We start from the raw sequence: 15,781 nt of genomic DNA, 5'->3' as shown, positions 1-15,781 counted from the left end.
GACCAATGAGTACTGTAAGTCGAGTTAATTATGAAACAAGGGAAATCATAAATATTCAACCCACTCCAAAACCTCAGAGTGAGGAAGATTTAAAATTATGCCTGTGCCTCTGATACTCTCAGCCTAAGACCTGTATTATCAGAAAAAATTTCTAACAATCACAATAGATCTTTAATATCTGGAAATGTCAACTGCTTCCATACCCGGGCATGATTAAGTTCACATGTAGAGACATACGAAGTACTAACAGTGACAAGCAATTGCAAATTACGCCTGTTTAAACGGTTCACTGTTGCTGTACCAGTGCCTAATTTCGGTGCTGTTTACTTAACACATAGGCCACCTTACCAATAGTCAACTAAACAAATTCAGGGAAAAAAATAAAAGTGTTTAAAACGCTAGATACACTTCTTTGCCCTCTATCTGCTGACCACCACTGACGTTCAAGTGAAAGATCGCAGAAATATCCAGCAGCAATGTCCGCACTTTCCTGCCAAATGACTTAACTTCCTTCCACTTTAATGTACTTTAACCAGTTTTTATTTGTCTAAAAACTCTAAGAGAGACCGAGGAAGAAAGGAATCTAAGTAAACCTGAGGGGTCAGCTCCTGAGACAGGGGTTGGAAATTTGCAACTGGGGGAGAGCCAGTTCGGTCCTTCTGTAGCCTAAATGGAGCAAGGTGACTGGGAAGGGGGCAGGCTTCCAGCATCTGCTCCACCAGGACAGCCTCTTCTTCCAGCCTGGCACACGCGCCGCTAAGCCCAAGGGGTCGAGCCCGGAGAACACCAGGACACCCAGCCCGACCCTAACTGTCCAGCCCACCTGCAGCAGCCCCTGAACACCTGAGCATCGCACCTGGGGTTCATAGGTGGGGGCCGGGGCTGACGGCGGGACTCAGTACGCACTTGCCCCTCCAGGCTGAGGTGGGGGCGGTTCCCGCTGCCCCTCACGGGAAGGAACCCCTAAGGTTCGGGCGCGGGGATGGAGGGTCGGCCCCCAAACCTCCTGCAACCCCGTGGGTCCCCGCTGCCCCCAGGCTTCTCAAGGAGGTGCCCACGGTGGCGCGTAGGGAACAGCCAGGATGGCGGCAGCCGGTACTCACAAAGCCCACTGGAGCCGGTGCTGGTGAACATGGTCCCGCCGGACCCGGAGCCCCCGCGGGGGGACAGGGGGAGGGGAAGTGGAGGTGGAGGGAACCCAGCGACCGCGCAGGCGCACTCCCGGCGTGGCGGCGAATCCGGCAACTGGATTCCACTCCAAGGGCTGCCCGCGAGCGGCGCATGCGCGGCCCGTGGGACACACCGCTCCGCCCGCCCCCTCCCTTCCTGCCTGGGAAGGGAAGTCGGTCCGCAGTCGGAGGGATCTGTCTGTCCAGGTTTTCCCGACTGCTGCGGGTCTCCTTTTGAAAAGGAATGGGAATTCGTAAGGGGGGCGTGAGTGTAACTCCTGGAAGCAGCGCTTAAGTGCTCAGCGCCGCCCCACGTCCCGCGGACCCGCGTGGCAAAGGAGTCCTCCAGAGTGCCAGCGTGGGGGGGTATTCCTCGCGACCTCTAACCTCTCCCCGGACGGGACGCCCGGCGCGTTCCACGCATGCTCAGTCTTTCTGGGCAGCCCCCCCAAGCTCGCTCCCCCGAAGACTGGTGATGTCCAGCAAGTGCGAGAGGCCGCTCAGTCGCGGAGAGCTGCGCTGTCCACCTGCCCCCCCCCCTTTCTACGTCGATCCCGCGCGGATTTCCCTCAGGCGCTGTGTGTGGTGGTCACGCGACCCCACCCTTCCACACCGCGCTGGCAGGTGGTCAGATCCCAGGCGTGGCGAGTCTATGGCTGAGCGACATTGCTCCCCAAACTTCTGCCTTAGCGGCCTTCCAGACCTAGCCATTTCATTTTTTTCCTCTTGCAAAATGAAATTAATCTTTACTAAGGCAAAGTCATGTTTTTTAAAATGAGCGTGAGCCTGAAAACTTTAATTTTATATTATGTAGTTATTAAAGAATACGTATTATGGGGAAATTGACCAACTGCAAGGCTAAATGAAAAGGACAGGCTACACAACTGTATGGCAAACTTTAAAAAGAAAATACTTTTTTGAGTTCTTGTAAGGGCCAACCACTGAGCTAAATCTGGAATTTGTGGATCAATAAAACACAGTTTCTGCCTTTAAGGAGAGGTGCCAGTGACCCAAAATTTTATCACTGATTTATTGCTAGAAGGCAAAAGCATAAGTGACTTATTTTCCTTAGACTTTTCTTTCTTTGTTTTGCAGAAGCTGTTGGTTGGCAAGACAACCTGTGGCCAGCATAGGTCACTGGTTCTCAAAGTAGGTGTGGCTACTCCATCCCACCCCAATTTAGGGAATCTGGAAGGCCAGAACTATTTTCGTAATTGTACTAAGACATTTTTTTTTTACTCCTATTCAATCAGGAATATATAACGGAGTTTCCCAGTGTGCATTTGGAAGGTCTGAATAACTTCGTGAACCGACATTCTCCAGTCGATCAATGCATTGTGTTACAAAATCATGCATAGGTAAGATCAATTCAAACAGCAAGATAAACCAATACATTTTAGTATAACAGTATAAGAAGCCCAATAATAAGGTTTCAGATTTTTCATTGCAACCAATCTTTAAGAAACTACCACTTGTTAAGTTATGCTGTAGTATCAAAAAAAGTCCATATTATCTGAAATGACTATTAAAGTGCTTCCTTTTCCAACTACAAAGCTGTGTGAGGCCAGATTTTCTTCATATATTTCAACTGAAACAATGTATCACAACAAACTGAAAGCCAAAGTAGATGGGAGGATCCAGCTGACTTCTTATAAAGCCAGATCTGAGACATTTGCAAAAATGTGCAATAACGCTATTTTTCCCCATAATTTTTTGCTTGGGAATGTATGGTAATTTTTCACAAAAATATATTATGTTAATGTGCAATGGGTATGTTATTGTTATTTTTAAATGAATTTCAGTTTTTAAATTTTTCTTTTTAAATTTTTGTCTCAATTTCTAATATTTATCTAATAAATTTTTCTGTCTCAATTAATTTCTAATATGCTGATAGAAACCCATGTTAGCAAAAGCTCTTGTAGTTCTCAATTATCTTTGAGAGTTCTGAAGAGATCCCAAGATAAAAGGTTTGAGAACTCCTGAAATAGGAGATAAAGCATTCTGAAGTTTGGAAAAACAAGGACAAAAAAACCTTCACTTATTTATGTTCAATTCTGCAACATTCTTAACTAAATGCACAGTAACTTAATATGGTATGCAGACCTTGCTTGAGAGTATTTTCAGGGATGCAGACCTTGAGTGTACATCTACTTGGTACTCAGAACCTGGACATATTAACTGGTAAAAAGCTGTAGGTTTGTCTTCTAAGAAGCAAGTATTGTCCTTGGATGGACAGCATTGGCTTCCGCTGGGATCTTGTTTGGACTAGAGAGTGCCAGGCCCTACTCGCTCCCAGACCTATTCAAACTGTTTTAACAGGACCCTCAGGTGATTTGTATGCAAAAGTGTGAGAAGCATTAGTGCAGTGATTCTCAACAGGGGCAGTTTGGGGCCTCCAGAGGACACTTGCCAGTATTTAAAGACACTTTTGGTGTTACAGTTGTGAGAGGGCTCCACCACAGGCATCCAACGGGCAGATGGGATGCTGCTAAACATCCTACAATGCACAGGGCCGCCTCCCACAAGGAAAACTTCTCCTGTGCACCTGGGTGGCTCAGTGGGTGAAGGGTCTGGCTCTTGATCTCAGGGTTGTGAGTTCAAGCCTTGCGTTGGTCTCCATGCTGGGCGTGAAACTTGCTTAAAAAAAAAAAAAATTCTCATGCCCAAAAGGTCAATAGTGTGAGGTTGAGAACTCCTACATTGGTGTGATTTAGCCAGCAATTATCACACAGTCCCAGAGTGCTCAGTGTATATCATTTCTAAAGTCCTTGCCTGTATTTGCACCTCGTCTCTTCTCTAGATTGTATTCGGAGAACTAATTCTATCAGTTACTGGGAATCATCATTTGCCTTGCCACGTCTTGCTGAATCTGCTTTCTACATTGGGGTAGTAGTGGTAAGTTTGAAAGAGTAAGCCCCTAGAGGGCAGGGAATGTGTCTTACAAAATTTTCTATCCCACCCATTTTGAATCTCTTGGTGTGAAGGCATTGTCTTCCTTTCATAAAATAAAATACAGCATCTCTAAGGTTTTAGCATTAGAAAGCAATCTCCAGGGGAGTCCTAGCTGAAGGTTGCTGACCGAGCATCCCTGACATGTGCCCTTCCTGTAGCTCTCAACTTGCCTTTAGCACAACGTTGCTTTGATAGAGCAGAGCTAGAAAGAATTTTTCCTAAAGATTACTAACAGTAGAGGGGGCCAACAACAACCAAATTAAGAACCACAGACTTCCAAAGTACCAAGTTCTGATCTTATGATAGCTGCTATGCTTTAAGCTGGTAAACCACATCCTATTTCCATATTCTGGCTGAGAACCCCCTTTCCAAATCCCCAGGGATTGTAGTCAGCACCCTTTTGGAGGAATCAGTAGATAATGACTAGGGTCGATGGTCAATCCTTGGATAAAGTAGTCTTTATACTGCATCAAATGCATTTTCAGCATATAATATCTATGAAACTAATATTTATGAGAAAATAAGTCTGGAGGCATTTTAAAGAGTAGTTACATCTTTTGACTGATTCAATAATATTCATAATAGATGTCTACTAAGCAGAGAGCATTTTGGAATCTGTTAAGTGTATTTTTGGTTGTCACAATGAATTGAAGAGTCCTGCGTGGGGTCCAGTAAATGCCAGACACAATCCTTTCACCAAAAAAGTGAATCATTCTCTTTCCTAACCTATGTTTTACTCTCCAATCTCATGCTTCATATGTAGGTAAAAGTCTGTTTATATTTATCTGAATCTAGAACCAAGTCCATTTTACATGTAAACATGTGCTTGGCAGGGTTTTAATTCATGCTGAATTTTCCAGGAATGCAACTAGTTACTGTTTTCGGTTGTTATTTGGAACTTAATCAAGAGTTGTTCACCAGTTCAAAGCACCATACCACCTGCAAAAACTCTGCCTGTCCCATTGAAGTCACCAGTACCAATTTACATGGGTGGCTGATGCACTCTCAGTGATTCTGTATCTTTCAAAAAGATGTACAAACCTAGCCCTTATCATAAAAATACTACATATAATGTGAAATATTAAGAAAAGGTGTTGAGAATACTCCGTTGAATATTTGAAAGTGACCATATGCACAACATAGTTTTTTTCTAATTCATTTAGATGACTCCACCAAGATTAAGTGAATATTTTATGAAGACACAGAGTTGGCAAGGGTAGAAACTTCAGAGATTTAAGGAAAATTTGAAATTCATAGGATTGTCCCTGCAATGTTTCTTTTAAACCTAATCTGAAAGATATAGGTACCGTTTCTTACAGAATGGCATAAATTATAGCAATCCATGGTAATCCAAACAATATGAGAGAAAAATTAATTTTACCAGCCATATAAAAGGTTACTAATTATGAGAGTAAGAAATTTTAAATATTTCTTCTATTCCGTTGAGCAATAACAATATTGTATGTAGAAGGATCTATGAGGAATCCAAAGAGGTAAAAAATAGGCTATGAGGTGATCTACAAACAGAAGAATGTCTGTTGAAAGTGAATGCAAGTAACCTACATGGTAGTGAAACTTTGCTGACCACAAATGTAAGATTCATGGGAGTAAAAACATTGAGCAGAAAATGTACATCCATATGTATAGACAGTGGATACTTGGAGTTGTGAAAATTTGAAATTCTTAAAAATTATTTCACAGGAAATTTTTTCCTTTTCCAATGTCCTTTTGCAACAGATGGTCAGTGAATAACCTGGGTTGATAAACAACTGGAAAGTAGCAACAGCCGTGTTAGTGAGTCATTGAATTATTCATTGACAACGTCAGTCACCAAAAATCTTAGTGAAAGACCCACAAATCAACTAATCCTATCAGTGCTATTGATAGAATTCAAATTAATGCCTTGAATAAAAGGTTATTTTGTAATCTTTGCAGTGACTGAAAAGGAGTTTGACTGCTTTATGCTACATATGAAATAAGATGGTATTCCAAAGAAAGTTGTTTTAAAATACTTTATTTGTTCTTTGATACTAACATGCTATTTTTGTTAATCAATGAAAAATTAAAAAGTGATACCAAAATATTACCAAGTGATTTGCCATATTTATCATATGTACCAGAAATGTTAAATGAACTCTTTCAACTACAAGTAAATTAGATTAAGATCACTAAAGAGGAAGGAATTATCATGAAATTTTTCAACAAACTTACATGTCATTTTAAGAGATGATTTCTTGCCCGGAGTTTTCACAGTTCCCATGTCTATAGCAGATAAGACTAGGTAGGTGTAAAATACTGGTTTGTGATTGTATTGCTAATTTTCATGCTACTTAAAAACATGTAATGGTTAGATCTAGAGATCAGTGTGGATTTATAATATCAAATTAGATGATTAATCCACTTGAAAATGATGCCACATATTAGCCAATTTGTAGGAAATGTTAATTGAACTAAAATGTGATTTAGGGGGGACATCCTTTTTCAACATCATTTGTTAGATTATTCCCAACTGCATATTTATGTGGAAGGGGTTTCAGTGCAGTGGAACAATCCCTACAGAAGCAACAAAATGTAACAGAACGTTTGAGATTTCTTTTAATAGAATTAGAACCTCATTAAGTTTCATCAATTAATCAAAAAAATATTTCAGATGATCACCCATCTGTTTTAGCTTGGGTCTCACCAAAGGCAGACTTTGAGACAAAGTTTCAGGTTGTCTGGAAGCTGTCCTAGGAGAGACCAGTGAGAGAATGGCAAGTGAGACAGTGAAAGGAAGGGTGGAAGCCAGTAGAGACGAATTATCAAACAACTTAGCACTGTGGGCAGCTGGAGCCAGTTCCCTTAAGTCATCGCCCCAGAGCGGGAGGCAGCAGGGGTACTTCTCCACTGACTCCCATCAGGCCCAGAGGGCTACCCGAGAGCAGTGCAGTTTCCCAGCACTTGCAGCCCACCCTGTGAGTGAGCAGAGGCTGTGGTGGCAGGGCAAGCCTGCAAGCTAAGAGCTGCAATTAGGGGGGCGCCTGGGTGGCTCAGTCAGTTAAGCATCCGCCTTTGGCTCAGGTCATGATCTCCTGGTCCTGGGATTGAGTCCCACATCAGGCTTCCTACTCAGCGGGGAGTTTGCTTCTGCCCTCTGAACCTCCCCTCTGCTCGTGCTCCCTCTCTCAAATAAACAATTAAAATCTTTTTAAAAAGAGAGAGAGAGAAAGCTACAGTTAGGAAGTAAGCCTCCAAGAGGTTAAGGCGTTGGGGCATAGGGCTGAGACCATTCTGCCTATGGGTTTCATGTTTTCAGGGCACACTCCTAAGAAAGCTCCACTGAGAAATTTGCATATGGGAATGATGGGGCGGGGATTGAGAAGTGATAGGGTTGGTTGCCTTTTTCTTCTGGTCTTCCTCCAGTACCCACCCTAGTCTACCACCTTGTTTCCCTAGAGCTTTTTCTTTTTCTGATTCATCTCTGTTTCCCATCACATATCAAAGGATGTGGTCTCGTGGATCTAAGTTCTAGAGACGGCGTGCAGGACCTAATGTGTGATGGGATTTCAGAATAGGAGATCAGTTTTCTGTTTCTTCATCACTACCCATAGGGAAGTATTTTTAAATCATTCATATAGAACCTGTCACATTTGTGAGACAATCACACTTCCTCATCTTCTCCACCCAGACCATCTGCTCTTTCTCAGAGGCTGAGTTAAGGTTACTTCTCTTATGTCCATACAAACATGTCCCATCTGTTCATACCAGACAGGCACTTACTTGTCCTGCACTAGTTTTTATTCTGTTGTGCATTGTTCTGTCCCCTCATTTTTCTGTGCATCCTGCACAGCATCCCTTCTGACGTCCTTACTTCCATATACCGTACAAACTAACGTATTTATAGTGGATGCAAGCATTGTGCCCCCTGGGGAGTCACACCCAAACACTAACGGATCAAAATAAAAATAAAAACAAAATAAAAAAATAAAAATGAAAATAAAAACATCATAAAAAATTCACTAACACGGCTGTTGCTACTTTCCGTATTTTTATTTTTTCCTTTGTTTCTTTCCATCAACATTAGGATGTTATATTGATTATTAAAATGAGGTATAGAGGGGCGCCTAGGTGGCACAGTAGGGGCGCCTGGGTGGCACAGCAGTTAAGCGTCTGCCTTCGGCTCAGGGCGTGATCCCGGCGTTCTGGGATCGAGCCCCACATCAGGCTCCTCTGCTTCTTCCTCTCCCACTCCCCCTGCTTGTGTTCCCTCTCTCACTGGCTGTCTCTCTCTGTCAAATAAATAAGTAAAATCTTTAAAAAAAAAAAATGAGGTATAGCATATTTTCCTTGAGTTTCACTAAGGATATTAAAGACAGAACTGCAGAATATTTGTTATAAAAGTAAGAGTTGGGTCACTTGGATTGAGAGCCATTATGCTAGATGTATGCCATTTATGCCGTGCATACATCCGACAAAAGGTAATTGGGTTTTGAATAGCCTGATGTGAATAAAGATAATGCAATCTTAGGTAATCTTCAAAATTACGTATCAGATTACATTACATAAAAGACATTTTCTTATACCTTGCTTTTAGGTATGTTACATACACAGGAGACACAGAAGCTTTTATTATCCTAATATGGCCATACATATTCCATAACTCTAACCATTGGTGAGAATATTTTTAATTGTACACAAATAGGATTATTCTGCTCCTTATCCATTTTTCTTTCCCGAGAGTGGTTTTGATCAAGTGAACAGGATCTTGTTGATAGTCACACTGCAGAGAGAAAAGTAAAACGGATTCCTAGCCTTCCACTGCAATGCTGTTAATATCACACCACTCGTTACCTGGCCCATCCATATTGTTCAAACAAATTAAATATTCTCCATGAAAGAGGATATTGGATATAATGCTATTAGCTTCTGTTCCCCCAAAAGCCAACCTCGAGACAACAATTTGCATGCAAATCCCACCCCAGTATTTGAGAGGCAATCCCAGGAAGTACGGTGAGGAGCTAGGGAAGAGGGGGGTCAATAATGAGCAGATCACAGCTATGGGTGCCGGGAATTAAATCCTACTAAAGATCCCCTAAGAGACTGAGCAGAACAAACCTCCAAATTGTCTCACCAACAGGCAAGAAAACTGGGCTATTTGCCCAGCAGCCCTCCCTCATTGGTTGAGTGTTGCTCCTGGGGATTATAAACCACCTGGCACTTTTATCCTGCTTCATGTGTAGACCGAACACACTCCTGCATCGAGAGAGAGCCCTTAGACAGAGAGACGCGGGTGCTTGTTGGAGAGGTGTCCACCGAAGCTCTTGTGACCTCCAGGATGGACAGGGAGGATGTGCTTGGGACACCAGCAGCATCTGCTAAAAGTGGGGAAAAGGAAGTGAAACCAAATTGCCAATTCCCTTTATCCTGTTACCTCTGATACCAGGATAAGACATTTTTGTAGGGCCAACGTTTTCTTCCTTTTAATGGATATGGCTACTGATTGGTACTACATAAGTGACTCCTCTTGGTGCAGCTGCCCTAGATCCTTGCCAAAGTGCAAGCCGGATTTCAGGACATCATCAGAACAGGAAGGATAGGCCAAACATCAAAATCCCATTCCCTGACCAGGCTGTGTCCTCTTTCCGAACTGCCCAGACATCTCCTGTCCATCAGAACAAGGCCAACACCCGCAGATCTACTTCCCTCAAGGTTGTGTCAACCTAAGTGTAAGCCTCTCTGTCACTTGCTCACTTTAAAGACCTGCTCAGAGATGTGAGGGTCATTATCGGCTTAAATGTTTCCTCTTGCTTGCTTGTGCACCCTTATGGCCAGTTCATGCTGACCGGGTAGCAGCACATTGATTCAAACGGATTCAGACTCACTTATTCAGCATAACGTTCTAAAACAAAATGCATCCATTTGGTCTTCTATTTCTCCATTTTCCAAGGTGAGATAATCACAAAAATACTGTGTTGGACATTTTTTATCATTCTTATTTCCATTGTTGGCAGTATTTATTATTGTGAATCCATAGAAATTCAATTGAAGTGTGCATACACAGGACGAATGTCACTACCATGGCAGCTAGTGAAAAACGAACACATGAAAATATTTTGAAATTTCTGGAAATAAACTGAAAACTGTTCAAGTATTCTTTTTTTTAATAATATTTTTTTAATTATGTTAGTCACCATACAGTACATCCCTAGTTTTTTATGTAAAGTTCCATGATTCATTACTTGTGTATAACTGTGCCACTTAATTTTGCTTATTGATTTTAGCTTTTTTTTAAAAGATATTATTTATTCATTTGAGAGAGACAGACAGAGAGAGAGAGCATGAGAAGAGAGAGGGAGAAGCAGACTCCCCGGTGAGCAGGAAGCCTGACATGGGGCTTGATCCCAGGACCTCGGGATCATGACCCAAGCTGAAGGCAGACACTCAACTGACTGAGCCACCCAGGCGCCCCTGATTTTAGCTTTTCTATTTTTTTATGGAAAACGAAGCCCAGGGCTCTTTTATTTTTCTCAGTGTTATTAGCGGAGTTGTGTAACCAAAAAAAAAAAAAAAAAAAAAAAGGCAGGTACACGCTACTTGGAGGCCATTGTCTAATTGCTTGTCTCCTCCACGCAACTGCAAGTGGAGTCTGTCTTTCATCTTTGTTTCCCCAAGGCTTAGCACAGTGATTGGCACACAGTAGGGCTTCAATATATATATTCAGTTGAATGAGATGAATGAGGGAAAGGCAGCATCAAGCCATACTTGCTGCTTCTCTCCGTTCTGACAGTTTGATGGGCTTCAGATTGTCCAGATATCCAGCGTCCCTACCTCATGCCCCAGGGAGTGGGTAGTGCATGCAAGTACGGACAAAGGATTTCCAAAACCATTACAAGATAAATTATGTTCTAGGGCACCTGGATGGCTCAGTCGGAAGAGCATGCAACTCTTGATCTTGGGCTCGTGAATTCAAGCCCCACACTGGGTGTAGAGATGACTAAAAATAAATCAATAAACCTAAAAAAAAAAAAAGATAAATTATGGTCTAGGAAAGTCTCAGAAAGTCTACTGGTAGAACTGCGTAAACAATGGGATTTAAAATCCCCCCCCCCTTTTTAAAGATTTTATTTATTTATTTGACACACAGAGAAAGCACAAGCAGGGGGAGCATCAGAGGGAGAGGGAGAAACAGGCTCTCCACTGAGCAGGGAGCCTGATGCGGGACTCAATCCCAGGACCCTGGGATCATGACCTGAGCTGAAGGCAAACGCCCAATCAGCTGAGCCACCCAGGCGTCCCTAAGGTTGCCCTTTATGTTGTTTCAGTGATACTATGTATGTATAGAAACTGGGGTTAGTTCAAAGGTTAAAGCGAGGTGATTGTTCTGATTTGGCAATTATTTACATCCTTATGGACATAACTATGGGATTAGAATATTTATTTAGAAGGGATTATTCAGCAACGAGTGCCCCACCAGTGGCCTAAAAGGTATGAAAGAATAACCACCTGACTTTTCTGAACCAGCAGATAGTAGTCTGTCTTCACGTGCCAGCCAAGGAGGTTCTTCTGCCCTATGCAAATGTGCCAGACCGGCTGGGGCTCAGATGGACCCTGTGTGAGCAAGCCTGACTCTGAGGAGGAAGGAACGCTCATAGAAGTGGTGGGATCTTGACACTTACCTTGGATAGTCCCTAGGACCATATGTCCGTCTGGCTGAGTGTCCGTTAATAGACCCTGACTTGGTGCTCCTATGTTCTTCCAATGAAAACATGCCCATTGTTGGTTATAATCCTGATCTCTGGTGCTGATAGCTCTATTTTATTCCCTTACTGTTGCTCTGTGTAATATCCTCAACCCAAACCTTGCTCCACCAGCCACCAGATGACTAGAACATCTGTTCAATAGCTTCCTGATTTGTTATTCATCTCAGAAGTGAGTTTTTCAAACACCTTTAGACTTCTTTTCTCCAGACTAAATATTTCTGTAACTTTTCAACCCTTTGATTATTTTTATTTTTTTTTTTGAATTCTTTCCAATTTTCCATATATTCTTACACCATAGGGTTTAAATAGTGTATGAGACTCTACATACAAAATAGAGGCATAAAATATCAATGATGATGACATATTTGTGATGATAACTGACAAGGTCTAATCTCTTATTCCAGACTTCCTAAAGGAAAGGAAAAGAGCTTCTAACACAATCTGCTGATAAACCATAGAGTTGGATCAATAAGGAAGACAATGCACCTGAATTCTTAAGATAAAATGTTATCATTTAAAAAATTATTCCATGCTCATTAAGAACAGAAAAGCTTTTTATTCTTGGTAATTTATATAAATTCCAGCTAACAGTCCATCATACCAAATATGAAAAGATCAGAACCTTTTAGCAACAATTCTACTTAAAAGAAATAATCTGTATACCATTACCAGACATTGTATGTTATCATCGTGAAATGCGAACACAAATATATACGTAAAATAGAAAGAGGTAATTATGTCTTCTATGTTTATATATGGGACCTTGACATATGCAGGAGCTGAAGACTCTTCGGGAGAGCCCGAGTGGCTTGTGTGGTGATTAAGTGCCCAGAGCCTGGAGCCTGGCTTCAAATCCCAGCTCTACTCTCAGCTAACTGTAGACCCCCAGACAGGTCTCCTTAACTCCCTTTCCTCATCCAAGAAGAGGGAATGATAGTAATAATAACACCTGCCTCTAGGGGGCTTCTGAACATTAAGTAACTTAAACATTAAAAAGAAAAATGACTTAGAACAGGTCCTGCCCATAGTAAGTTCCTGCGATTATTATCATTATCATTTCCATAATTATACTCTGAGCATTGGCAAGGGGGCTAAAACAGTTCTCAAAATTGAGCCTGTCTATTTGTGCCAGAACTCTTATGAGATAGTTCGTTCTTCAAGTAGTAATTAGAAATGAAGAATCGGAACAGTGTGATCATGCCATTTGACGAAGGCCCGAGGAATGCCGGTTCTGGCTTAGCTTAGCTGCTCTCCCCGTGGTGTTCCCAGGGCGAGCTAACAGCAAACAGAGAGAGAGAGGAAGCCATTCTCTTCCTCCTCCTTCTTCCGGGACCCATCTTTGGTCTGCTTTCCGCCATAGCATCTCTCGCTGGCCTGAGATCCAAATGGGGCCTCAGATGACCACAGGGGCCCTCATGGAGGGAAGCAGGCTGGGCACCAGCAACCAACAGACACACTTAGCTTGCACATTAATCACACGTGGAATATTCTCCCACTGACACAAACAAGTGTCCGTTTTCTCCCAGTTCTTAAAGACATAGGCTCACTCAATTTATCTTTCTTGTTTCCTCTTTTGGTAGGGACCCAGATACAGAGAACTGTTTTTTGGGTTTTGTTTTGTTTTGTTTTTATAGAGAAGTCGACAATACAGGCATGCTAATAACAGCCACTGAAGAGTTTGGAACAACAGGGAGTGATAGGAATGGTGTCGAACTGACCAGCGCATGTCCCATCTAAGAAGTTGAGCCACTCCTAAGCTCTGCTTGGGAGGCCATGGGGGAATGGGGTGAGCAGAAATGCAGCCCAGAGCCTTGGACTTCAATAAAGAACTTCCCAACTGTTAAACATTGGCTCACAGTAACATATGGAGACTGATCAAGATAATGGTGCGGAAAGGCAGCAGGTGCAGGGTGTCCGCTCCACAGTGCCATGGGGTGCCACTAACATTATAAATTGGACATGATATCAAGGGCGACCCTGGAGTTGCGCAACAAGGTGGCGTGGATCCAAACCACATTAAGCAAAAGATCTCTCTGTCTCCGAGCAGAGTCTCTAAGACACTGGTTTTCAGACTTCAGTGTGCATGAAACCACTGAGATGCTTGTTTACAATGCAGAACCCTGAGGCTCATTACCTGAGATTCTGAGGGGAGGCCCAGGAATTTGAATTTAAAAAAAAACAAAAACATTTTTAGTCATCTTCATTTTTTAGAAAAGCTTTGGCTTTACAGGAAAATTGGGAAGATAGCACAAAGGATTCCCATAAATCCTACATCCAGCTTCCCCTGTTATTAACATCCTATAGTACTATGGTCTATTTATCACAATTAGGAAACCAATATTGATACATCATGATGAACTGAAGTCCCTACTTTATTTATATAACCTTAGTTTTTACCTACTGTCCTTTTTCTATTCCAGGATCCCATCCAGGACGCCCCATTACATTGAGCGGCCATGTCTCCCTGGGCTCTTCTTGGCTGTGACGGTTTTATAATTTTCCTTGTTTTCCATGACCTTGACAGTTTTGAGGAGTACTGGCCAGGAAGTTTGCAAGGTATCCCTTTATTGGAACTTGCCTGATATTCTTCTCATGATAAGATTAAGGTTATAGATTATTGGGGAAAATATCCACAAAGGTAAAAATGCCATTTTCATCACACAGTATCAAGTATACATACTATCAACCTTTCTCATCTGTGCTTATGTTGACCCTGATCACCTGGTTGAGGTCATGTTAGTCAGGTTTCTCCCCTGGAAAATTACCCTCTACCCCTTTCATACTATCCTCTCTGGAAGAAGTCACTATGGGCAGCCCACACTTAGGGAGTTCTGTTTCACCTCTTTGAGGATGTGGTATGTATATAATTTATTTGGAATTCTTCTGCACAGATTTGTCTCTCCTCCCCCATTATGTATTCAACAATTTATTTATATCAGCATAGACTCATGGACATTTATTTTATACTTCGGGTTATAACCCAGTATCACTTCATTTGTTTTGTTGCTCAAGTTATTTCACCTTTGGCCTCTGGGAGCTCTTTCATTTGGCTCCTGTGTCACACTGACATACCCCAATCAGTGTGGGTTTTGAATCAGCATTTTCTTTTCTTTTTCTTTTCTTTTTTTTTTTTCTTAGATTTTACTTATTTGTTTGAGAGAGAGCATGAGAGTGAGATCACGAGCAGTGGGGAGAGTAGAGGGAGAAGCAAACTCTCCACTGAGCAGGAAGCCCGATGCAGAATTCATTCCCAGGACCTTGGGATCATGACCTGAGCTGAAGGCAGATGCTTAACCGACTGGGCCACCCACTCGCCCTTGAGTCAGCATTTTCAGAAAGCTCCCAAGTGATTCTGGTGCTGGTGGTCCAAGGACTGCAAGGTGAGAAATGTGGCTTGAGGTTGTGCCATGAGCTCTGCTAACTACAGAATGCCACCCATTGGTTGATTCCTTCGGCAGGCAGCCTCTGTCTACCATACCTGTTCGCAGACACAGACTGTCCTCTCTCTGCCTCCTCCCTGCCAGGCGCTGTCCGGGAATTCAGACCTAGGTGGGCATGCTATGGGGGAAATATGAATGTGGTTAACAAGAGGAAAAGAGTACCTGCCAACCCTTTACCCACCCTTAGTCAGCTTCCCAGAGAGCTTTTCTAGAAAAAAGAGCATATTAAGAATTGAGAGAAGATACAAGGGACAGAGCAGAAAAGGGGACATTGAGGGGTCGGGCTCAAAAGCACCTGTGGAAGATTTGGAATTAAACAGAAAGAAATGCTTTATCCTCTGAGACTGAGAAAAGGAAATTGGCTACGGAAATTTTTATAGATTGGCTGGTATTGGGGGAGGCATGTTTGAGGTCACCTAAACAGCTTTAATTTTCTTTCTTTTTAAAGATTTATTTATTTGTTTGTTTTAGAGAGACAGAG

At 42.4% G+C, this 15,781-nt stretch overlaps 1 protein-coding gene and 1 long non-coding RNA gene across 4 annotated transcripts in view; one reads left to right on the top strand and one right to left on the bottom strand.

The window, feature by feature from the left end:
- The window catches only part of UBAC2 (UBA domain containing 2), a 172,604-nt gene extending 171,060 nt beyond the window's left edge, over nt 1-1,544 (bottom strand). Inside the window, exon 1 of one of the 2 annotated variants that reach the window (XM_008685003.2) lies at nt 1,104-1,544. In XM_008685003.2, the coding sequence (XP_008683225.1) occupies nt 1,104-1,134 (31 nt within the window). In that variant the 5' untranslated portion in view covers nt 1,135-1,544. The remainder of the gene's footprint in view (nt 1-1,103) is intronic. The other variant, XM_008685004.2, reaches the window with a different exon arrangement.
- On the top strand, nt 1,350-15,025 carry LOC103657577. Of its 2 annotated transcripts, XR_005833188.1 has the most exons (5): nt 1,350-1,376; nt 2,265-2,318; nt 2,423-2,527; nt 3,970-4,064; nt 14,281-15,025. It is a non-coding gene; the product is annotated as an uncharacterized LOC103657577 (long non-coding RNA). The 2 variants fall into 2 exon arrangements; XR_566896.2 differs by lacking the exon at nt 1,350-1,376 and having other exon boundaries at nt 1,544-2,318.
- Nucleotides 15,026-15,781: the final 756 nt, after the last annotated feature.

This window comes from Ursus maritimus, unplaced genomic scaffold (assembly GCF_017311325.1).
Source record: "Ursus maritimus isolate PB19 unplaced genomic scaffold, ASM1731132v1 scaffold_10, whole genome shotgun sequence".
NCBI classification, from domain to species: Eukaryota; Metazoa; Chordata; class Mammalia; order Carnivora; family Ursidae; genus Ursus; species Ursus maritimus.
The sequence above is the reverse complement of the archived record's forward strand: the minus strand, read 5'-3'. Positions and strand labels throughout refer to the sequence as shown.